Below are 25,890 nucleotides of genomic sequence, written 5' to 3'. Positions count from 1 at the left end.
ATCACAGAGCTTCACATGTTCAGAAACACCTGTACAACTATCATACAGTTCTTAAACAGGAACATCAAAACACACAAGTTCTTTATTCAAGTGTAGTCTTGTACAAAATCCTGTAAATTCTACCCTGTAAATAATAATCAAATTTCCAAATTGCAGTATTTCACAGTTTAAATATTGATAACTTTTAAATAAGTAGTGTTCAAACTGTAACCCCCTGAGGGTGCAAACTGGAGTACAAAGACATTTGCATGCAAACAGTTTTGCCAGACCCCCCATACTGATATTTGTGTGCCGAACCCAGACGTTTGGAGCTGAACTACAGTGTGACTTCAGACCATTCTGACCAGACATGTACCCCGTCACAGTAATCTCACATTATGACAGGCTGAAAGGTTGGCCTTTATTCACCCCAAACAGCCACTATTCATCCCGACTCTCCTTTCTGTTCAGTGAAAGGACCGAGTGGCCTCCTGTGCTACTGGAGGGCCAGTCTGTGTGTAAATTACCTTGATGCTCCATTGGATAGTTCATAAGCGCAGACCTTTCATCAGACAGGGGAGGTCCTCCACATCAACACCTCTCCTGCTGTGAGTTTTGTCATGATTATGATGAGGAGGGGGGATTAAGTTGGAGGGCTCTGATGGAGATGTTACCAACAGTTAACAATCACAGCCATGCAGCAGACAGAAGCAGAATGCAATCATTTATGCCATTTAAACATTTTGCAACAGTTTGAAACACTGGCTCTTTGGGATGAGAGAGTCAGTCGTAATCTTCAAATGTATCCACTTTTTTATTGAAGTTTACCAAAATGAGCATGGACAAAGGCACTCAAATGATTTTATTTAGCTGAAATGTATGTAAGGATGTTTTCAGACACCTGCCCCAATACACAACCTGCTGTTAGGTGAAAGCTGCTTATGATGGACCAACATCTTACAATACCAGTTGAATATGGACAGTGAATACAACGCTTACAATACAATGCTTTCCCTTCTTTTTTTTTAAAACAGTGTGACTATAATCCACCACAAAAAAGTCAACATATAAACATCAATTTCAGAGTACAAAATGTTTTAAATATATTAAATGTTCTATTTGCAACAGCCATATTATCAGAGAAATAAAAACGTTAGCAAGACCTGACAGAGATGTGATATGTAGTAACTATATTACTGCTGTGTACAATTTAATCAATGGAGTTGCGGCTATGTGACATCTGGTGGATCTAAAAGAAAAGAAAAGAAACTCTAAAATGCTTCTTACATCACAAAATACTCACAAAATGATTATTAGTTATTTCACTACTGAATTATGGACCAAGAATCAGAGACTTTTTGTAGAATTTGCTGAAATCCTCTTTACATCCCGATTGCAAGCTCTCTGTGAAACGTCTCATGTCTCTGCGCCTCTTTACTGATGGAATCTGACTTTTGGAAGAAAAAAAAACCTTTGAGCCCGTTTACTACAAGGGGACTCACTACTTCAGCTGTCAATCATGTCTCATGTCCTCAGGTTGGAGGAGATATGTCAATCTTACAGACTGCTGCTTGAAGTTTATTGGCCGGTATAGAATCTATCTGACAGACACATCCTCACACAGACACACATAGTTAATCTCAGGAAATCCAGCATATTTATCCCAGTAGTTGTGTTCTTGTCATACAGACGGCTGCTTGACATCTGCCAATGTATTCATCTGCAGTAAGAGTTCAGTTTCATCTGTACAAAGTTCGTTCAGGTGCACGTCGTCGCCCCTTATCCAGTGGTGTCCCAAGCAACAGTGAGGATGTAGACGCAGACGTCGGAGCTTTCTCAGTGTTGTTCCGTTGTGTGTTATTTCAGACTGATAAATATCACTTACACGTGCTCTCCCACACACTTCCATTTTTTTTACAATGATTAATTAACATCTATGATAAGCTACAGTGTCCATTATTCCCAGTTTCTTGACGCCAAGCCTTGCTCTCCCTTTTCAGTCCTCTAACATCTGGTTAAAGTCGCCCCAAACACAGCTTCACCTGTAGCTCTACTGTACTGGACTGCATTACAGGGACACCATTACAAAGAAGAATGGAGGAAAATAACTTAAAAGTACATATTATTCTAAATCTACAAATGTTACAAACCCCAACAAATGTACATTGATGTGACAGGAGGATGGATTAATAAAAATAATTATACGCCCCAATTGCCAGTCAGGAGTTGGGGCTCGGGCAGCTAGGAGGGAAGCATGGGCAGGAAATGAGTGGACGGGTGTCTTCGCCGGGCCTTGTGACCTCGCCGAGGCTTTCCTCGCCCGTTCAGCGAAACAAACATCTGCCTCCCGCCGTACTTCCAGCGGAGGGAGGCGTACGTGTTGTAGCCGTTCTCCTCGATGCGCTCCTTGAATTTGCAGCTCGGGTTGTACTTCACCTGGCAATAGAGAGACAGACGTTTAGACGTAAAGGTCAATGTAGAGGCCACAGTAGAACATTTTTAAACTTTTAACTTTCTTTTAGAGGTCAACTTGCTATGCTTTAATGAGAACAAACACATGGCTCCAGCTCTGTTCTCCCTTGCTGTAGCTCTGCTGTGCACACTGAGTAATGACAACATGTTCCCCTTATGCACTAACCTTGTTTTGGGTGTGTAAGCAAGTAACTGATTGGTGTAAACATGTTCCAGAAGTAAAGGATTCATCAGTAACTAAGCTTGCAGGACAGCTTGCACCTCCAAAGGCATTAAAGATTGACACTGTTCAACCACACCCTACTATATTATACTATAAAAATAAGCATGAAGTGTCCTCTTTGAATGTAGAAATTTGAAGTAACGCGCTCATAATAATCAAAAATAACATCATTACAAAATAAGACATTGCATCTTCCAGTCAACATTTTGGTCAGAGTCCTTTTTATCTCCCTTCTAATCCCGTTTTTAATTCAAGTGACAAGCTTTTATCCACAGATATGCTGATCTGCGAAGGTAATCAAACAATCAACAGCCAGCAAAGCCACTTTTCCATGGGTGGTTGCCACTTCTTATCAGCTATTCAAAGAGTCTTGAAAGATATTGTAGTGACAAGAGGTTCTGCTGCATTCCCTGCTCCTGATTGTTATCGTGCCTCCATAATGAGTCTCTCTCTGTGATAGCATCAGGATAGTATGAGCCTGGCACGATTCACCTGCCCCTTTTTGGAGATTATGAGAGGAGGAAGGTCTGGCTTCTCTTTGGGTCTGGGTCTATATGTGTGCTGTTTACCGTCTAGCTGGCTGAAGCCGCTCATCTTATCACTACTCGCTGACTGATTACCTGTCCTTGATTTCTCTTTTTCTAAAAACTTAAAAACATGTGCTAGACACCACACACCTTAGGTCTGCTGTGTGTCTGATTTTTTACAAAGAGAGGTGATTGCTTCAGAGAGCTTGCTGTGCGAACAACAATTGGCAGAAGGCATGCGAAGACTTCTAAAGGAGCCCAGCTGGCTCTTTGTCACCGCTGGTTGGCTTTCTGTTCTCGATCTATTTTGACAGTGGAACAAGTTACCTCAAGCTGCAGGTATCCTTCGTCCTGGCCCAGGTGTACAGCCATGATTGATAGTAGCACTCTGACCTTTCTCTGGACTTTCTTACAAAAGATTCCTGAGATTTCCCTTCACTTCAGGAGAATCCAACATGTCTGGGTATAGGCACTCATTTGGGGACCCCTATACATGCATCCACCCCCCCTCCCAAGGCCCCCCATCTTGACCTCCAAAAACAATGTTACCAGGTTGTATACGCACCGATCCAAAGAGTGTGCCTTTCTTGGACATAGCTAAGTACAGCCCAGTGCTGACAGATTTGATGGCAACAACTCCCACACTGACAGATCGGATTTCCATCAGGCCTGGAAAATAAAAGAGGGAACAAGAGTCTGGGTTAGAAACATCAAGCTATGGGAGTTTCCCCATCAAAAGCCACTCTATCATTAGCGATTAGGATACCAGACGGCCATATGCTCTGTGGAGAGAGAGAGAGAGAGAGAGAGAGAGAGAGAGAGAGAGAGAGAGAGAGAGAGAGAGAGAGAGAGAGAGAGAGAGAGAGAGAGAGAGAGAGAGAGAGAGAGAGAGAGAGAGAGAGAGAGAGAGAGAGAGAGAGAGAGAGAGAGAGAGAGAGAGAGAGAGAGAGAGAGTGAGGGAGAGCCCAAGACAAGAGAAAAAAACACACAGAGGACACACACAATGGCCTATTTGAGAGATCTCCCTTTGTGAGGAGACCAGTCGAGCTCTTAAAAGTCCGAACAGACGGAACAAGTGGTTGAAGTTTGATCGTGTCAGGAAAACAAGGACACATTTATTATTATTGATCGTATCATTATTTTTGATAAATATTTTGTTGAGCTTCATTAGATATCCACAGACAACTTGGTGAGCTAGACACGATTTTCCATTGTCACTTGCGTGCGTGCAGCCAGACTCTCACAGCGTCACACACACACTTGTGCAGCACACACACTTACAGTACGCTGTCTGAGCCTGCCCAGTCACACGTCTATAAAAGTCTCCCAGCTCCAGATGTGACACTCCTGTCCTGATGATACACAGTGTTGTTTACTGAGGGACACACAACCCGTGTCTGATGGCCACTTAAGCAGCCTCTCTAACTCACTTCACCCCATGAAAAAGCTGGCAAGCTCAAGGGCTAATTGTTTCCTCTGGGCACTGATTGCAAACAAGTCCCATGTGGCTCACTCTTGATCTGGTTTTTGTCTGCATACAAAAATAAAGGCACACACCCATTGTCATGACTACAAGAGGGAGAAATGTTTTGGAGATGACCTGAAGGCTGAAAAGAAACTAATTGCTGGAGATGAAGCTCCGTTTTGAATGACTTTGCTTGTCTTTATTTGCCCTGTTTCACCTTCAAACACACCTGGTGTGGCCTGCTATCTGATCACAGCATGAAACCTTCTTTTAGCACCCTTGGAAACCAAAGCTAAGCTGAGGAAATATCTTGAGGAGTATGTAATCTTTATACACAGTAGTTTCTTCATTTTGTAAAGTAGAGGCGTAGCTGCATATTTGGCCAAATGGCGTGTTGGCTTTGGCCAGATCAAGTAAACAGAGCAACACATCAAGGTGCTGGAGGACAAGGGGTGACCAGAAGCTTTTAGGAAATGACGGAGTCATAAAAGCAGCAGGGACTTTGTGGCCAACAGGCTGACCGGCTGACCAGCCTCCAGCAGCTCAGGCGCAACGACCAAGTCCTGGCCTGGCAGTGAGTGAGTCCCTGAGCAGAATTAAAGGTCGAAGCCACCCAGAAATGAAAAATAAATGTTCACACCCGGGGTTGAGCAGGTGCTGCTCTCCCTGTGCTGCCATTTGTCCTCCCTGTTTATATGTGAAAACACACATTTTGAGCACAAGGCTTGCGCACAGGCTTGAGCTAACATGTTTGTGGATCAACAATATTTCAAAAAATGCTCGGATAGTTAAGGGTTAAATCTGTTCTTGACATTTTTCATTGTAATCAGTGAAGTAGGTGCTACAGTTCTTGTGCGTGATATTGCACCGTTGAGACAAATGAGGCTTTACGGCTTCATGACTATGAAATCTAACTAAAGAAGCTTGAAATCTTTAGTCTTCAAATTCAGCTCATCAATGCTTCAACGTCTTGATTGTTTAACTTTTACCATTTCTGCTGAGCCTTTGAACAACAAACAATGTCATTGTGAAGATGACAACCAAGTGTGAAAGAACCTTCTTGAATGTTGTTCATTTTTGAACCCGGCACTCATTTCATCAGTTTCGCCTGATTCTTGAAATGAAACCCTCTCTAATTTGTGAACATCCTTAGACTAGCACTGCTGCTTTCTCAGAGACCATTTGCACGACTCAAAAAATAGAAAAAAATACACACATATCAAATTATATACCTCCTAATTTTCCTGAGCTGCCCCTGAACATGGCTAGCCGTGCCCACCATGTGAGGTCATCTACATTAAGCACAGACAAAAAAGAACAAAGAGGAGAAGGAGGTAGAAGGTAAACAAACACAAACTCCTGTTGAGTGTCTTTCTTCTCTGACAGGAGCGTGCAAATGAAGCCCCTCTCTGCTCCTCACAGCTGCAGGAAAGGAAGGAGCGCCCCAGTCGAGTTCATCCAGGTATGAGCCCAGCTGCGCCCCCATCATTCCTCCTTTGCTTCTGATCCTCCGAGGAAACATTAACACTTTGATGGCAGCCTCCTCTTTACGAGCTGTGTGTACAAACACCGGGTGTGCTATGGTGGCACCTGGAGCGTGCGAGGGACTCATAAGCAATTAGCTGAGGCTCGGCTGGTGATTGGAGCTCTGCAAGGATTTATGGGGGATTAGTCCAGGCCAATGAAAACCGCTGGTGCCTGAAAGTGCTGCCAGCAGTAATTGCCTTTATTTTTAAGTTGGAGTTCCAGACACAGTAGGTGTGTTGGAAGCATGTGTTGTCCCATCTGAGACATTGCGAGGAGTGGGGACATCCACAGTGACATCCTAACATAAAGGAATTAGATCATAACTCAAAATCAGATGTAGATCCAAATAGGTGAGATCATGATCAGCAAGAGATGGAGACATTTCATTTGACGACATTTTGGAGTTTTGAAAATACCAATATTATCAATCATGGTAAAAGGCACTTAAACTAACCTTCTTTAAACACTTTATTCTATGCACACATGTGGGTGCAGCAGCCGGCGTGCACAAAAGGTCCAACATGAAGCAGGGATTTCACGTTGTTTAAAGGAATCACTTGGACTCTGGACGCTTGACCACACATCTATAAAGACCTGTTAGATCCATATAGCCCATAGTCCCCCCTTTGAAAAGTCACTCCATTGTATTCAAAGCCTGAGAAATCAGAGCGAGGCATTAAACTATTAGACAGTTTTCTGTTCTACTGGAATACAAAGGTCACTGTATTGGAAGATTTTTTTTTTTAAACAAAGCTTAATAGTGAAGAGGTATGTGAGTGTCTTTAAACAAGTTTTTACAAGAATTGTGTCCCAGATGGTAATTTGCTTTCAACTTTTCTGAAAAATTGTGAAATTTTATTTAAAAAATAAAAGCTTCAATCCTTTTTATTCAAGAACCCCTTCTGGAAAAAACAAGAAAATAATGAAAACAATGGAAACAAATTAACTCTTTCCTCAGCTGCCGTGGAAACTGAAGGTCACTTCTGTGCTATATTCTGCTGCACAAGTATCAACTGGTGGTCCTATTGAGCGGATGAATAAGGTACTTTTGGCTTCCCACTTGCAATTGGCAAGATCTCTTAACCTTTGACATGTTTTGGCTGGGACTGTCAATAAGTTCAAGCTGCCATTACAAGCAAATCCTGGACTATACATGTCTAGTCAACTGTGGACTTGCCATTTATTTCTCCTCTATGGGATTTTTAAAAGCATAGAAAAAGTCTTTTACCCAGTCTTTTTTTACTCTTTCTTTTCTTCCCGTTCCCCATTTTTTGGAAGTTAGCCCATCGTCAGATCATTCAAGCCTTTTCTGACCTTGAAAAAAAAAGGCAGAAAGAAAAGAGAGAGAGAGACACTCTCACGGGGTTCCCTTTTGTCAGACTTATGGTTTGGGGGGAGGAGTGAGGGGAGGCAGTACAGAATGAAGGTGCTGGTTATAAGATGGGGGGTTTTGCTGGTGGGGGCAGGCGCTTCCCAATGGCTGCTCCCTCCAGTAAGTCTTTGTTACTCACCTGTGAGGTGAAGAGCCAGACAAGATCTTATTAATGGCAGAGCGGTATGAATGGAGCTCTGCAACAAGTGGAAAAACGTTTCTTTCCATCGCAAATTTAAAGCAGAAAAGAGTGAAAGACTGAGCAAAGAGACAGTGAGAAAAGGAGATTTTTGAGCTCCTTTCCTCCTGTCTTCTTTTTGTTCCTTTCCCTGGTCTTTAATTTCTTAGGTTGCCCCCTTGAGCAGCCCTCCATGGCTCAGTGCTTGACCAGAGCAGAGCCTGGGAATCTCAGAGTTCCCGCTGTGCTCCTGCTCTTGATTGACATACCTTTTCAATTATTTCACAGTTTGCTTGCTTTTTAAACGAAGAGGGCCCTGTTGTTTTTTTCCTTCTGCCCTCCTTTTCAAAACACAAGCTTTTCATGTCGGGTCTCCACTGCTGGGCCTAATGGCTGTGACCAGCACCTTTGATCTGCCATGACCCCCTCGAAAGGCCTGGTACTGCGCGAAGCAACCGTCTGTGTGTATCGGCACAGACAAAGGCATCACTCACTATTGCTTTAAACACCTTGAGAGATTACCATGAGAACAGGCACTCTGGCGGAGGCCTTCACAGGTGGTGTGAGACGGAAACACATTAACCCTTGAATGTACAGTAAAACTGCTTTTTGATTAGCAACAACCACTCTGGTTTTTGTAGTCAAAAGAAACACAGATTGACTAGCAGCCATACACCATAATGATGAACTGTCTTAGGGGCAAGTCTTCCCTCACAACATAATGCTGAGTCACACAAAACTGTGATTATTGCCTCCAGCATGTCAGAGATCAAATCCAAGAAATTAGTCATCACAATGATGACACAGGGAGCAGGAGATGAGCGATACTCCTCCGTCTGAGCCAGAAGTGATGTAATACATTTTTTAGATACAGTTTAGAAATACAATTTAGTGTTTAGACGTAGTGAAGTAAATGTGACCACAATTACATTCAGAGGTTGCATTTTTTTTAAACCAGAAATGCCACCCATAGAGATGCTAAACTCACTGCATATGTTTTGCAAGTTCATTGTGGCAGTTCAGAGGTTAGTGTTAATTTCCCTGTTGTTGGTATAGCGCCACCATCAGGTCATAAGTCAGGCATATGCAAATGTGCACAAACAGTAGGTACATTAGGTCCATACAGTAGATTCATTACAGTAGATTTTTGTAGGATGGGCCACCCCCAATCAACTTTGATTTGATTTGGTGAAATCATAGGGAATATTGAAAAACAAAGTTACAACTTTTATCCAGCTTGTGTTCAAGCATTCTATGACCTACAGTTTAAAATATGTCAAAAAGGTTCAACATTTAAGTGGAAACAAATAAAAATGTTGAAAAGTGCAGACTCCAACCAATCTGACAAATCAGATAGCGACTGTCGATGTTGTCGCCATGACAGACAGACAGGCAGACACCAGAGAGTGTGATTCCGTTCCACTAACACTGGCTTTCTGTGAATAAAATAAGAACAGTTGCTTGTATTGATTAGTCGATTACTCTCACATGAAGGAACGTCTTGTCAGGTCCTCGTAATGGGAGTTTGCTATTTCTGCTGTGCGGCATGTGATACATTCTCAATGATGACCTCATGGCAATGTGTGGCTGATATGAAAACTGATCTTCCATTTGTTTGAAATATGCACATGACAATGCTTCTGGGGCAGAGAGAGAGAGAGATCCAGAGAGAGTGAGCTCATTTAAATGATTTACAGCATGATGGGAGGTATCTGCTTAAATAGTTTGCAGATTGTAGTATGCCCTGTTGTGAAGATACACTGAAACAGTATAAGGCTCCCGAACTACAACAGCCTTCTTTTGTTTTGAGGTGTGTTTGCAGAAAGGGCAGATTTCTGTTGTCATGATGTCATGACTATGTCTGGGACCAAGTCACTCAAAAGCCAGGGGGGAGGAAGGCTGTCTTTATGTTTGCTGAGCATGGGGACATTAAGGACCTTGTCTTATTTTAGGGGGACCTTTTGCATTATATTAAACACCTTTAGCTTTGCTTTCTCATTTTCAACAAACTACTGGTTTGGTAGAAAGGCCCAGATCTCACAACCAGGATGGACCAATCCTTTACAAACCCACACGCCTAAGTGGAACACGTACATGTATCCAGATACCCTCTACTTGAGTGAGAGGCAAGAGTTAAATACAGCTCCCTGATGAACCATGACTTGAGGGCTGATTGAGAATAACTACTGGTATACTTTATCAACTAAAATACTGACCTCTAGGTCAAATCCACCAAGCACACAAGCCCTTGATTAGCAGATGGTAAGGAATTCCCCGAGAGCTACTTCCAGTGCTAAAGAGGCCAGAAGAGTTCACATTGTAAAAAAAAGAGTAGTTGGTGGGAAAATAACATTTTAATATGTGAACTCCCCAAAATCATGACTTTATCTGCAGGAAAATTATTTATTTTCTTTCTTCTTTACATCTGCTTTGTGTTGCATTTATTTAGTTTGCAGTTTGTGTCTGTGCTTTGTGTGCAAATTCAATTCTAAAACATAAACAGTGAGACAAACAGTGCATACACAATGTTCTAAAAGCACTATAAAGCAAAAATGGAACACAAACAAACACCCGAAGTGTGTTAGATGTGTGCATCTATACATGACTTTCCTTCTATCATTGCAACCTGGGAAGCTTCTTCGTAGCTTCTCTGTACCGGTACCATTAGTAGCAGAGACGAGCTGTCTTCCATCTGTTGTTGCCATTGATGTGCTAACTCTAACCCTGCTCGACATCAATATTACACTAAAATGATAAAATGCCACTTATGTCTGCTGCACATGCAAAGCGCAATTAACAGCCACAAATAAAGCCGCTAACACATAAGAAGTGGAACATTTGTGCCACGCTGGGCGGCTCATTGTTTGCTATGAAGCTAAGCAGCTACTCAACCTTGCTACATTGCTACTTACAGCAATCAAAGTTTGATTAAATTCAACTCTGACTCTTCTGCTGTTGACCTTTCTAATGATGGAACAGAAGAGAGGCTCTTGAACTGAATAGTTGTTAGAAGTCATACAGCCTAAGCTTAAAATTGACATGTTATGTTAGCAGCTAGTAATGATTAGCCGCTAACAGAGTTTGTTAGTCTGGATTTGGCCTTTTTTGTCTGTTTTACCGTGTGCGAATGTGTTGTGGTCATTGGGGCTTGCAGCTTGTATATGTTTTAATTTATTACCCTGCTTAATGCATCATATTACATGGCATTTTCTAGAAACATATCAATCACTGTAAGCTAAATGGGTTTTATCATGTTATAATTAGTATTGAAACAACAGAAACACACATGTGACACATTTGCTCAAGCAATTCAGCAAGCAAGAGGAACTCAGTATTTGACATAAACGTCCAACTATATCACGCCTGAAACCACAGGTGAACAAGTTACACACTGTATGCGAGAATGTTTAATGGCAGAATTCTATTGAAACCTGCAGCAGTCTATCCAACCTTAATCGATGTCAAAGCTCACATGTTTTTCACAGTGACTTCCTATGTTATTGGACTGCTTCAGGCATATCAAGAAAGGGGATCTTTAAATTCCATGTCCTTCAGTGAAGCTGTGGGTCACTGTACAATAAAGGCATTACTGTATGTCCAAGTCTGATGACTCCACAGTATCTATAGTTTACGTCATACCAAACTGAAGGTCAGTTTCAGTTCAGTTCAGTTCAGTTTAGCTCGGAGATGCTCTACACTTTCCTGGCCATATACAATATATAATACAGTTACATTACAAACACCAAGAAAGCTAGTTTTCAATGTATAATACATGAAATTAAGTGTCATAATTTTGGACGACATCATTAGAAAAAATTCTCTTAACCAACAATAATATTTCTGCTTCATTTTTTGCTTTGTTTTGGTTGTATGGTTGGATTGTAGAGTTTAGTATAAAGTAATCATTCATATTTTGAATATTCTTGGGATTTGGGTTTTACTCCTGTGTTCTACTCTGGTTGAGCTCAGGCGACACAAAATGTTTCATACACTATGATGGCCTGTGATATAGGTCAATATCGATATGGTGCAATGCCCTCATTGGTTTAATGGACTCAGTAGAATAAGACAGCAATGTCAGATTTACAGTCTCCTTAACAGGTCCTGTGGTAGCCACTCTGAGTGCTCTACTGGCCCAGAAATGACGATTCGTGCATTAGTGTGAGTGTGTGTGTTGTACTTGGATCCTACACATTTCCCCATCATGCAGATTATCCCATCTATGTGCGTTATCTAACTGTCTCCTCCCAATCATCTTCACTTTTCGTTTTCTCCCTCTTTGCTTCCTCTCTCTTTCTCTCTTTTTCTCTTGATCTTTTTTCGAGCTTGGGTCACTTGTCTCTCCCTTCCTTCTGGCCTGACATTCATCATGCCTATTAATTCCCACAGGAGTGGAGTGATTTATTCATCCCATACTAACAGCTATACTCTGACACACACACACACACAAACACACACACACACACACACACACACACACACACACAAACGTAGTTTCTTCAACTGATTCTCTCTCTCTCTCTCTCTCTCTCTCTCTCTCTCTCTCTCTCTCTCTCTCTCTCTCTCTCGCACACACACACACACATATTGTTTCTACCTGTCTGTCAATATTCAGCACAGTTATTATCATTATGATTATTATGAATGTTAATTTAGTAATAATATATGCAATGCAATCTCCCCAAGAGAATTACACATCCTACAGAGCAAATACAACTCAATTTATTATTATGAAGTCCATTTTCATGAGGTTGAGTGTGGGTTTGTACAGTGCTTCATCCCTGCCAGATTGAGCCACTGAGGGAGGTGTAAAGCAGAGACAAGCTACCTCTGGACAATCCTGGGAGCAGTTTCCGAGCCTGTGAACAAGCCACATGGTGGTGATCTGCTGAAAGCCGACTCCAACACTCCCTCGGCCCTAGCCCCGGCCGCGAGGGGTGACATTCTCTCACACACAATCCAAAAGGGCCGGTCCTCTTTCAGGACTCGCACTCGGCCCTGTTACCCCCACCCTTTCATGCGGTGCTGCTGGGAGAGGTACTCCTGGGATTAGCCCAGCCAGGTCTTTCAAAGGCCATTAGAGCAAATTACAGGTATCCTGTTACCAGTGCGCTGGAACAGGCCAGGTGAGGGGCGCAGAGGCCAGGCGGGAGAGCAGGGGTCAGCTTGGGACAAAAAGACAAGGCCACCCTGGGCCCCACTCTATCGGAGTGTCTCCCTGGCTCCACGAACTGGTAGACCTACATCTATGAATGGCTCACTTGATGGGACCTCAGAGACATTGTCCCACCACCGTAACTTTAGCCTTTTTTTCTTAATACCCCCCACCCCCACACCTCACTCTACCCACCCTGGTTTTCTTGTCTTTCTATTGATGTGGGTATGGCTTTGCCCATATAAATGATTCTGTGTTAAGACTGTAAAACCTTAACAAAATAGAATAAAATATAATGTGACAGCGTATCTGTACCTTCTAACCTTGATGAATCCAGACTTTGGTATTGTGAGTATATCCGTAAACACTCCGTAACATCCAGTAATGTCCCAGCTACACTAACAGTATACAGCCCTCCCTTTGGCCAAGGATTTTCTTCAAATTACATTAACCATTTCTACTTAAAAGCTAAATTTGAATAGCAATGGCGACCACAAACCCATTAATGTGTGCTCTGTCAATGTATCAGTATGCTGCGGGCGACATGAGACTGATGCTGTTGATAAAGTTGTGGAGATGACCACAGGGAGTTCCGCTTCCTGCCATTTTCTCTGGAGTACTCGCAAACACACACAGGCACATAGACACATGTTCGCTAGCACAAAAATGCCTTTTGGCCCCCTTGTACCAGACACTCAAAACAACACATGTATGCACACACTTGCCTCACCCAATCCCAACCAGTGGATGACAATCTAGTGGAGGGGTTGCGGAAGTGTTTCATTAGCCAATTACCGCTAGTAGATAAAGCCTGCGTTCCCACAGTCCACAAGGCCGGGGGTCAAATGTGACCAATTACCCTCCATCCCCTCGCAGGACAGATTAGCCTGTCTGATTTATCCCCAGACAGACTGACCCAATCCCTCAGAATCACCGTCCACATCTGGGTGTGTGTGTGTATCTATGCGTGCGGGGGGTAGTTGTATATGACTGTGTGTTTGAAGAATTCCACTGTAAAAAAGGCATGAATCATGAATAAATAGACGTCTGTGGAACGACAAACACTGTCCATAATTCAACTTGACTGTCATTGTTAACGATTTGAAGCGGAGCGTGGCGCTGTTCTGTGACATGAAAATATACACCCACCATCATACAGTAATGAGTGTAGCTACGTGTCCTGTCAGCATGCACTCCATGGTCGTTATACAACTGAACACAAACCTCCACGGACATCCTAAACTGTGATTATATGTAATGGAACATCAGTGAGTTCATTAAGGACCTCCAAGATGCTGAATCAGAGGGCAAAGGCCCGGCTGCCACTGATCAACCCCGTAGACCTACATGCACGGTGGGGGGCAGGCCAGCCAGCAGACGGCTCGTGGTGAGTTGGAGTGCTGGAGTAGTGAGGCTGAGGGACATGAGAGGTGAAAAAGGTTAACGAAGCACACAGTGTGGGCTCTTCCTGGTTGTCTGCGTGTGTGTGGTACCGAGGGGCCGCAATCTTACCGACCGAGGAACCTTCTTTAATCAAGGAGAGAGAAACTACCTCCAAATCATGCATCACATCCGTAACAAGCAAAAGGCAAGCTATCAAAGGCTTCACAGATAGTTACGAGCAGATTTGCCTGCCAAGAGCTTTGTGACTCACGGCTTCTGCAGTTTCCTGCACTTTGGTACTGTGGGAGGGGAGGGGCGGCATGGCGGGATCCACATTAGACTGAGGTCATTCCCCTGTGCCACGAAATTTCAGTAAACTGTTGTGTTGCATCTGCAGCTGGTTTGGTTGAATGTCCAGACCAGACTCAACCACCCTGACTGGAAACATAATCAGGAGAAAACAAAGGCCTTGTTTACAGTTTCCTACCTTCATCGTCATTATTAGAAAAATCTACACCCAGTTACCACATCTGAATAGACCCAGGATTGGGTTGGCTCAGATCTTAAAAATTACAGAGTAACAAGTAGATGCTGTTATAAGCATTTCCTGGACGTACCTATCTTGCAGTTGACAAACATGTGTTAGGCAGACGCGCAATCAATTACAATTTGAGAAAGAAGTCCTGTATTTGGCTTTGGTTGCCATCAAACCTGTCAGCATGTTAGCATACGCAATCAGATATTATGCACATTTCCAAAAAGTCTGCTCTTGTAGCTTGTGTTGTGAAAATAAGATAAGGTGATAATTAGATATCATAAGTAGTGCAAGTTGTAATTTTGCTATGTCTACAGCAGAAGCACTGCTTATTTTAAAAATCTGTTAACATTCATTTGCATGGTCCAGTCTATATACTGACTCTTAAATATCTTAATGATCTTGAATCTCTGGAATCAACCAACCTCAGTCTCACTCATCAGAACTCATCACATTGTATCTATGTGACAGTAAAGCGGTGGCCTGAGTGTGAGCATGTGCAGCTAAGGTGTGCCGTGTGCACATGCGACGCTCCACTGGCTGAGCAGCAGGACACAAAATATTCTCCATGCCCCGAGCTTGCCCCATATTTACATTATTAAAATGAGATGGACGTTCAGGAAGATGACAGAAAGCACAACAGTGAAATCGGGCCCTGTCAGAGCTGTCACTTGCTCCAGTGGTCAAAGGGCCGTGACCCCAATCCTATCCACTGCAGGGGAGGAGAGGGGGGGTGGAGACAGCAGGAGAGAGAGAGAGAGAGAGAGAGAGAGGTGGTGGTAGGTGGAGAGGAGTGGACAGACACAAAGAAAGAGACAGTGAATTATGTGTGCATATTAACATAGAGCTGCTTTGTGATTTGATATATAATGTCCACTTTAATGGTTATTATCTGGTGATACATTTACACCATCAGGTACAACTGACACAGTTCCAACACTTATCTGATTTGTGTTGAGAGCATGTGAACAGATGATGACTGACGTTTTGGCAGAAAACATAGATGCCTAAAGCTGCAACAAGTGCTTTAATCCTTCTTCTCCAACTCAAATATAACAGAAATGTTGCAGGGCTGTCTCTGTGACCTTTATGGCTTTTTACTTATCTCTGTTTTGAATGTTAAAACGTCTTTTGCATATTTAAACATTAAAGAAAAAGCAAAAAACACATACAGGCAAACAAAATCTACATTGGGCATCAAGACCTGTAATGTAAATGTGTTTTAAGTTAGAAATAAAAGATGATGTTGCAGTCAGAGAGCAACAAGCTGTTTCTCAGGACAAAGATCTCAGTGTTATTATGGGAGTGGCCTGATGTAAGATGTGGACTGTACTGTTTCAGCTATAATGCCACAATGCTCTGTGCCACCCTGTGCGTTCAAATGAGGAGCGCGGCCCTCCAGACAAGACAAACACCCACATGCACACACACATGCGAGCATCTGAATTGAGTGCAAGGTAAGGTCTGGTTCATATTAGCCATTAGGGAAAGGAAATGCACATCTTTTTCAGTTTAGAGTCCACTTCATGCTGCTGCAATGGCACAAGTATAAACACAGGCACATGCATTCTGAATGTACACACACACACACACACACACACACACACACACACACACACACACACACACACATTCAAAGTGCTCACAGAGCGCTCCGACACGACACTCACATCCTGCTCATGTTCGTTTAGCTAAATGGCCTCAGAGATAAAAAGCAGGTACGGGTGGATGTGTGTAATGTGGTTGGGCAGACGAAGCTGCATGGTCTCAACCTGTTGGTATGTGTGGACCTGCGCTGCAGTCGTTTTTTGCCTTCCACATTTGCATTAATTATCCTACTTCTACTTTCAGGAAATGCTTTTGCAGAAAAGGGTTTATTCACTCCAGACAGCGATTTCTCCTGCTCCGCTCTTCAAGGCAAAAGAGATTTTTATCAGTTTGTTGACTTTGAAACATTGGTGATTTGTTTCTCTTTATTCAAAGGTCATCTACAGGCTAGAGGAAAGGTTAAAATACAATTAGTGATTAGTGTTTAAATCGTAAATTCATCGGTTCAGCATCAATTAAAACCAAATGTTAAGTCCACATGGTCCTGCTGTCGTGACCCATATATATATATAAATGCACACAGTCCATATTCAAATGTGGACTATGTAGCCTTTATGGGTCATAACTGGAATGCAGACATCGTGGAGTTCATCACACACCAGTCACAGATTAGGACTACACACTCAGATACTTTGGACCAGAAATGCACCGTGACAGTCAAAGTCATTAATGCTGCACTCATCTCATATCACCTATTATCATGATCTCACACTGTCAGGTAAGCATTCACGAATTCTCTTATATAAGCTACACAGTGATAAGCACACAAATGAGAAGTGTAATATCTGTCTGATAAGTAATGATCTGATGGAGAAACCCAATAAATTGTGGGTCCAGTTCTGGATCCAAGTGCAAGGGAATAATCTCTTCGAAGTAAAACCAAATGTGACAATAACACAGGTATAATTATCACGTGATAAACAGCTCACATATCAATAGGTGCACTTTGGTCCAGATCCATATAAGGAATGCGGATCAGGCAGAGTATAGTATATGCTTGGAAGGCAGAACAGTAATGGGATCGCTGTACAATAACAAACTTGACTTGACACAGCTTTTCTGCCCTTAGTCCATTATCTACTGAGCTCCCCTCTGCTCATTGTAAGCAGCACCTCTTCCCCGTACAGAGGTGTGATACTCTATGTCTGTTAGCGCAACCAGGAGCTGTAAACTTGATTTCGACGACTTGATTGCCTGACAGCAAGTCAATATTTAGCCACAAAGAGTCATTGACAGACAGGTTGCTGTCACTGTGTGCGCGTGTGTGGGTGTGCATCCACATCTACTGAAAGTCCAGAGAGTTTCCACGTGCTTCTGGGGCTTATAGCTGTGCAGAAAAAGGGTGGAGAGCTCAAGATAACCCTGAATGTCAGATGAGAGAGGAATCCAGCACCTGTTTTTACTGCCTCTTGCTGCTTCCTTTATGATAATGACCAAATCATACAGGGAGGGTTGCTTGCTGTTACTGTTCCATTCTGATTTTAGGTCAAGGTTTTCTCACCTTCAAACTAAATAAGCCAGTGAGCCAAGGCTGTGTTTAAGGATGCCAAAGGTGTTTCTATTCCCCCGTCTGCAGCAGGAGATCTGTTCCAGTTGCCTTTATTTGAGGGCCAATGGTTAAACACCTTCCAGGACATGATGTCTGGAGAGAAGCCTTATTGGAAGGGTCAAAACAAAACCATTAGCCTGTCTTGGTCTACCTAAGGGAGAGGCTATCCTGTCTCCCCAGATTCAATGGGCTGATTATGTGTGTGCACGTGTACATTCATCTGTGCTCGTCTGCGGTTCGAGATGTGCTTGGTGGCTGTTCCTCGCTCAGTGTTTCCTTTGGCAGATTATTTCGAACATGTGGTTCGGCATGAGTAAGAGTAGCCGGCTGGCGGCTCCCTACTGATCTAATTAATACTCATTTTACGCCCAAAAATACACATGGTAACAGTGCTAATAGTCGCTCATTGAGGAAAAGGCCAAACTTCATTCCCATTTTAAAAAGTTACTGCTCAGCTTGCAGGCCACCTACAATAATGCACTGCCTGACTGTACTGAATTGTAACTCATTACAATGGTGCATAAAGAACCTAAATCATTGACAGAGTCATTTTTGGACAGTCAAAGATGTGAAACTAAGATGGAAAAAGAAGCAATTAAAACCATCTTTATGAGCCACAATGAATATTTTAATCTCAGTATATTTCCCTGCATAATTGTGTTCTCGTGCCGTTAGATAATTTCCTCCTGAATGCATTTAGAAAGTGATATATTTGCTTGTTAAATTCAGTGTCGTTCTGTGCTTTCACAAGACTTTGAGAACATCACTGCAAACATCTTTCATCTGTGGGCTCTAGGATGTGAGCGGCTTGTTACTGGCACTGTGAAGTCTCGTCTTTTGTGTCCCCTTCACACCCACAGGATGTCCCGAGCTGTGGGACGTTATAAAGGAATTGGCTGCTGGAGCCACAGTCAGACTCTATAAACCTGCTGATGAACCCAGTAAATCCCAGAGAGGAGCCAGAGCCGCGCTACTCAAGGTTGTTAGCTACTAATTGCTACATTTCCAGAGCCTATTCATGATATCAAACCCTGGTGGCAGAAACCAGGGGTGTCAGGCTAATTAGAGTGACACCGACACTCCAGGCCTTTAATGTTCCCAGGACAGTGTGTGTGTGTGTGTCTGTGAGTGTGTGTGAGTGACCATGCATGTTCAGCCTGCCTGCAGTCTGTCGCTAATGCTTTATTTAACATTCTGCTTCTCCATGCCAAGCAACAGCTGGCAAAGGGTCGATTTTCGCTTGTCTCCCACCGGCTCAGGCCACTGTCCGTACTGGGAAGGGTAATAAAGGCAGGATTCGTGGGATTTTACCCCTGTGTTGGCATCTGCATGTCCGCACAGCCCCTGTCTGGTGAGACAACCCAGGGGAAACCTCGCATAAGGCCTAATGAGGAACGGGAAACGCTCCAGCACTCCTCTAGCCTTTAATTTCCACCTCAATACTGAGCAGAGCACGCCCCGGCCCTTCTCCGAGCCTCATTAACATGTGTATTCTCCTGATTCTAAACACCAAAGCACTTCCTCTGGCCAGGTGCTTCCCTCCTTTAGCCCCTCCAGCTCTGGTGCTGTTGATCCAGTCACACGTCCCTGTCTGAGCTCCCTACCAGAATTAATGGTGAGTCATGATCGGTAGGTAGAACGGTCAGGACGGGGTAAACTTTCTCACGCCTTCAAAATGGCAGTCACCGCCGAGTAGACATTTTCTAATGTCTGCTGTAACGGCCTGTGGATGTCATTGTGCCTAAATTGCCGTCTGGATGAATCACAAAGGGGCCGATTTTCTATTTATTTGAAAAAGTGTCTACATGGGAACACAGCTAATTCGATTTTAGTTTGATTACCCTTTTGTTTTCTGTTTAAATATGTTTCAGTGTGTTATGATGTGTGACTCTGCTGCACGAGCGCCATCTAACATTACCCTATTAAGAAGCTGTGACAAAAAATTGCTATTTTCACTCTCTGCTTCATGGATTACAAATGATTAAGCAACACGCCAACATTTCTTAGCTCTCACTGCCATGTTCGTTTTGCTGTACACACATTGTCACGAAACCCCCGTCAAAGAGATCAAAGCGTTTGGAGGATATAGTCATCTGTCTGAAGCACTCATCCTGTCTTTTCACATTTTCAAATTCACCTCTCTCCTCGGCAACTGACAGTCCTCCCCCCCCCCTTCCATCTTTGAATAATTTCCACAACATATTTGAAACAGGGTGGAAGATTTTTCTTCCCGTGGGCTCCGTCCAAGTAAAATACACTCGTGAACTCGGAAAACTGTCGCATCAAACGGGTGAGATGTTGCAAAGTGAGGGAAATGTGGTAAACACAACACACACACACCCTGGCTGTGAGAGCGGCAGAGGGCAGAATGAGGCTCGTCTAGCTGCGGCGGCTCCTACGATTACAGCCGTGCGGTGAGGTGACCTTATTTCCGTCACTACCTGGAGCCTGCACAAGTGTTTGATGCCTTTAGCCACACACACACACAGAATTGAACCGCCCATCCACAGATGAAACCAAAAGACCTCAGAGTTTATAATAAAAAGAGAGACATAAATAGAATACAGGATTGTAATTATAGCCACGCAATTGCGATCATTCGACGCGTGTTTTGATTCGTCCTCTTACCTTCAGATCTGCCGTTGCGATCGATCATTGGCTGGTTGTTGGGTGTGTCTGCGCAGCTGTTGCGCTGCAGCACTGTCTAATTAGCAGTGTATGACCGATGACCCAGGACAGGATATGATGCGTACCTGCCTCTGGAGCTTTTGTAAACACTTGGGTGTGTTTTTCCTCTCCATCATTTTCTGCTCTAGCGTAGGTCAAAACACACACTCTGAGGCCCTCTCTCCTCCCGCGCTGCACGCTGCCTCTGCTTGTTGCTATTTTAACAGGTTATTTTTAGCCGCTTCTCTTATCCAGCGACTTGCAATCATAAGCAGACCTATACGTAGAATGTGTTCTTATCTTGTCTCGTTTCTGATTTGATTAACGAAGAGATCAGGACGATTGTTACAACACACTTCAGGAATTGATACGTGTGTGTGTGTGTGTGTGTGTGCGTGCGTGCGTGTTTGTGTGAGTGTGTGTGTGGGTGTGGGTGTGTGTGTGCGTTCGTAGAGGTTCATACATCAAGTGTGGCCAGACAAGGCAGGAAATGTAACAGATACTCAGTCAGCCTGTCTTGTCCTTCGCTGATGAAAGTGTTGCGTTTCATCACTTAGCAGAAGGAGGATCAAGTGAGCTCTTGTCTGATCATTAATAACACCTGTAAGATGGAAAGGCATTAAGTGGGTTTACGTTAGAGTATGATTTGAAGTACTAAACGTTGTATTTTATGCATTCATTATCTCAAGACCTCTGGAAAGGAAAAGAGGTTAAAATGCTTGAATGAAATGAAATATTTGGGGGTTTTTTCATTGTTTTTTTTAAACCAAAACCTAAATGTAAAGATACAAAGCCAGTCACACTGTTTACTATGCCTGCTGAAAGGCAACTCCACCTTATTCTCATTGTTTGGTGATAAAGATGAGTCACCAGAGTCACACTGTATGATTTTGGCCATAAATCTTTGACTGCCTTCCCTCTCAAGAGCGTTAAATCTGTCACACTGCCATCTATGACCACTGTTGGATCGGTCGTCAAAGCTAAACTAATGGTTAATTGCTGCATACATACATGGAAAACCAAGAGTGACATGCAAAGGTGCTCTCTCTTGCGATGTGTCTTTTGCATTCTATGTCAACTCTGTCCACCTTTCTCATCCCTTTCACGTGCCATCCCTCTCTCTCTCCCGCTCTCTCACTCCCTCCCGCCGCTCCCCTCAGCTGTTCCATGCTCCCGCTCCACTGGGATTGATACAATATTTTCCAACCTCAATTAGCAGCGAGCAGCCTGTTGACTAATTCCAACTGTTTTTGCACCTGAGAGGGAGTTGGGAGTTGGGGCTGGAAAAACTGAGTGGGGTGGAGGTGAGGGCTGGGGCTTGGGTGTAGCAGGCAGAGCTGTCGGGACACCAGAGCTGTTTCGACATGAGTGTGAGGGCAACAGGGAGGACAGAGGAGGGGTCGGCCAGACTGCTGAGCGGCGGAGAGAGAGCATTCATCTTCCACTGGCACAATGGAATCATGAGGTTAATGATGCTGGAAATAACAGCACTTTGTGTGTGTGTGGGTGTGTGTGTGTGTGGGTGGTATCCAAGTATATTAGCACGATACATCAGAATACATTGAGCTTCAAATCCGATCCAAGTAAGTTTGGTATGTGTTTTTATTCCTGCAGTCATACTGATATTGCTCTGTTGTATCTGTGTCACCGCTCTCGTCATTAAATATGTACAACTTCCTGCCCGGCCCTCCCTCTATAATCTATATAGCATGGCCTCCTTATGTATCCTCACAGAGAGCCAGTGAAACCTCAAAATGGCCTTAAAACCAGATCTGCCCCATCATGAGGTGCGACCACAGCTTGACCACAGGGTCCATTTTGTTAATTTTGAGGCAAAGCCTACATGACCGCCGGCTTGGCTCCGTGCTGAGCTCAGGGTGCACTGCACACACCCTCACTCTCTGTGAGCATAGAGAGAATCGTTCTTTCCACCAAAGGAAATGAGAGGATGATGGCTAAAGTGTATGAGGACATTACTTTTAAAGGGGACTGCACTTTTTCACGGAGAGCCACTGCAAACCCTTGTAAGCATTACTAACATCACCAAGGCAAGGCAATGATTTTCAATTTGCCTGGGCATCACTTTTGCTACTTTCCAAAGGCTACGGACACTTACTGATTTTCTTACATGTTGCCAGTGTGCTACCCGTCTTACAAGCTGAATTATGAAGTGCCAAATTGGAGCAAAGTTGGGATAATATTTTGTCATGGGGGATGATGCTATTATAAAAATATAAATCCCATACTTGGAGAGGCACACAGTAATAATTCACCTCGACTTGAGCTTTTCTAGGCGCTGTGTGTGGCTCTCAGAGATTGTGCCAGGTGAGTAATCTAGACAGGTTAACAAATGTCACCCAGTCTGCAGCTCGGACTTGGCCTGTTGTGCTGCTCCCGTATGGAAAAAATCTGACTCACCCACTTATGTAAAAACACATTAATGACCAAATACATAAATATTACCGTCAAAGCCATAAACATCTCTGAGAGCCATCCAGCCACTAAGTGACTAATGGAGAGGGAGGTATTCTCATGGCCAGAGTTGGCTCCTCTGACCTGGTCAAGCATGTGAGAGATGAAGGCATTGATGGAGAGGCTGAAGTGGCATCGTTGCTCTGTGAACAAGCTCTCTTGAGGTGTGACTTATGGACACACACACACAAACATATTACAGCTTTATTGGTGTAATCATTAGATCCGACCTGATAATGAACACCTACTTTCCTGGAATGGAAGGTTGAGCCGGTCTGACAGATAGTGAAATGAAACTCACATTCACCACTGATGGAAAGTAACTATCTGCATTTACTAAGTATTGTACTCAAGTAACTTTTTGAGATATTTTACTCGAGTATTTCCACTTACTACACATTTCAGAGGGAAATTTTACTATTTTTAAAACACATTTATCTGCCAGTTGTAGTTACTATTCACTATTTTACATTCAACATGAGACAAAATTGTAACTTGATGGGTAAAAAAACATTGCATGAAGTTATTACACTTATTCATTTTAATACTTAATTCTAAAAAGCTACCAGTGATTTTTGCTGACCTTTGTAATTTCTCATCATTTAACACTGATAACCTTCACAATGAGTCGTGCTGCTTGAGTAGAATATTCTAAGCAGGGTTTTGGCTGTGATTATAGATTTCCTTCCATCCCTGGCATGCACACACAGCACCGCATGAGCACCCTCACTTCAACGGTACAACTCCACTGCATCCAGGATTGTAGATTTGTAAGAAAAATCTGTTTATATTTACATCTGCCCCTTTCATCTGATGTGCTCTCAACACTTTTGACAAGTTAATCCCCGTTGAAATTAAATCTTTTTTCCAAGCCGAGTTTGCGCGGCCAACTGATGCACAATGTCTTTCCTCGAGTCAGCGTTCTTCTAAAGTGCCAACTGTCCCACGAGGAGCCTAAATCCACACTGGGGCATTCCCTCCTTACCTAGCAACGGGCTTCTCCTGCTCTAAACACAACACAAATAGCTCAGCACTGATATAACCACAGGATTCCCTATGAGCAGCTATAAAAGTACACTGATAAGAAAGTCCAACCATAAAAAATAACATTGAAAACGTCACAGGCAGTGCCCTCCATTCTTTCAGACTGCACCCACATTCAAGATACGGCTCTGAGATCTGACACTTACTGTCTGCGTAGTTTTTCCGCCGTGTGCCGTCCACCTTTCCAGTTTTGTCAATACAGAGGAAGAACTTGTTGGCGGAGTAAAGTCGCCGTAGTCGAACGTCGCCCTCCAGGTGATTGTAACTGCGAGTGTGTCTTTCCAAAGTCCAAGAGCAGTTGATGCCACTCGCAAGCAGCTGAAGAGGCTCATGCCCGACCCCGGGAGGACAGGCTCCAGCTGCAGTGCCAGCAGTGACCAGGAGCAGGGTGAAGCATGCCAGGCAGAGAGAGGCCGCGCTGGGCAGGGGGAGAAGTCGCCCGGTGGCGGCTGCGGCGCTGGCAATGCCAAGGGCAGGTTCAGGACAGAGCTGAGCTACGGACCGCGTCCATCTGCACATGGTGGGTCAGACTCCCGAGATGCACCTTGCGCAAGCTGCAGGCATGCTGATGATCTGGAGATGCCCCAGTGAGAGGGATGACAAAAGGGTGGGAGCCCTGGAGAGAGGGGAGAGAGGGAAATGACACACAAAGTAGGTCTTCTGGATGTCACCGGTGATGAAGATCCACTTTAGGGTACATGTGCTGACAACAGGCCTTCCTGCTGAAACAAGCTGGTCAAAGTTTCTTCGGTTGGTGATATGATTTCCTTGTCATCTTCTGTCCATTTCTGACTGCATTCCTCCTCTCGTGTCATGAAACATACTGATATTATGAATCCACTTTCAAAAAGTTGTAAGTTCTCCTTGTTTGTTCTCCTCCTTAGTCAGAGGTCTTCTCTCCTGGTCCACAGATAAAGTCCTGGTGTGTATGTGCATGTGTGTGTTTGTCTATGTGTGCGTGTTCCTCTAAGTTTGTGAAGTATGTGTGTGTGTGTCTGTGTGTAAGTGTGCACCTTGCGTTGCTCTCCTCTTCCCAGCTGGAGAGGAATAAGGTGCCTGTCTGAGCTGCTGACCCGTGGCTGAGAGGGAGTTGAATGAGGGTTTGGTGACTGGCAGTGGTGTGTGTATGTGTGAGTGTGTGATACAGAGGAGCAGCAGAGAGGGAGAGAGAGAGAGAGAGAGAGGGAGAGTGGAGAAAGAGAGGGAGTGAGTGAGTATGGGAGGGAGAGAGCCGGTGTATGTGTGTGTGTGTGTGTATGTGTGTGTGTGTCAGAGTGAGTGTGTGTCAGCTCGTATGGGGCAGTGAAGCAGCAAGTGAACGGCCTCGTGCTTGGCTGTGTGCAGTCAGTCAGTCAGTCAGTCAGTCAGTCCCCTCTTCTGTGGGAGCGGCTGCTGAGTTTTTCTGCAGCATCTCGGGGGTAGAGCGGAGACGTGAGGGGGGGGGGCAGGGGGGGGGGGGCCTCCGCACTCATTCATAACCATTTCAAACAAAGTAGAACGCCTGCATCGGCCAGCGTCCCCTTTCTCCTCTCTCCCTGCACTTCCAACTCATTTGCTTTCTCTACCTGAGGATTTCATTCTCCTCTTTTCTTTCCCCCAGACACCTGGAAAGACTTACATTACATCCCCGTCCTATCCCCTGACCTCCTCTGTCTACCCCCTTGATGTGTATGGGAGGGAAGCGTTTCAATTCAGACTGACTCCAGCTCCATTACTGTCTTGCGAGGCAGCAGC

The 25,890-nt window shown here is 44.0% G+C and overlaps 1 protein-coding gene across 1 annotated transcript; it reads right to left on the bottom strand.

The window, feature by feature from the left end:
• Positions 1 to 790: 790 nt before the first annotated feature.
• On the bottom strand, positions 791 to 25,229 carry fgf22 (fibroblast growth factor 22). Its single transcript, XM_076152841.1, has 3 exons — positions 24,303 to 25,229; positions 3,767 to 3,870; positions 791 to 2,415 (listed from the first exon to the last, which is right to left on the bottom strand). The coding sequence occupies exons 1-3, from the start codon at positions 24,673 to 24,675 to the stop codon at positions 2,221 to 2,223; spliced, it is 672 nt and encodes a 223-aa protein (XP_076008956.1). The 5' UTR covers positions 24,676 to 25,229; the 3' UTR covers positions 791 to 2,220.
• Between the last annotated feature and the right edge of the window lie 661 nt (positions 25,230 to 25,890).

This window comes from Genypterus blacodes, unplaced genomic scaffold, assembly GCF_046128005.1.
Source record: "Genypterus blacodes isolate CSIRO-AG114 ecotype Tasmania unplaced genomic scaffold, CSIRO-AGI_Gbla_v1 ptg000058l_1, whole genome shotgun sequence".
Taxonomy (NCBI): Eukaryota; Metazoa; Chordata; class Actinopteri; order Ophidiiformes; family Ophidiidae; genus Genypterus; species Genypterus blacodes.
This window is presented reverse-complemented; position numbering and strand designations above follow the sequence as displayed.

Coding starts and splice junctions, on each gene's coding strand:
- fgf22 (XM_076152841.1), bottom strand. CDS start 24,675: ATGTGCAGATGGACGCGGTCCGTAGCTCAGCTCTGTCCTGAACCTGCC. Junction 3,871..24,302: donor GCGGAAAAACTACGCAGACA/GTAAGTGTCAGA, acceptor TTTATTTTCCAG/GCCTGATGGAAATCCGATCT. Junction 2,416..3,766: donor AAGGCACACTCTTTGGATCG/GTGCGTATACAA, acceptor CTCTATTGCCAG/GTGAAGTACAACCCGAGCTG.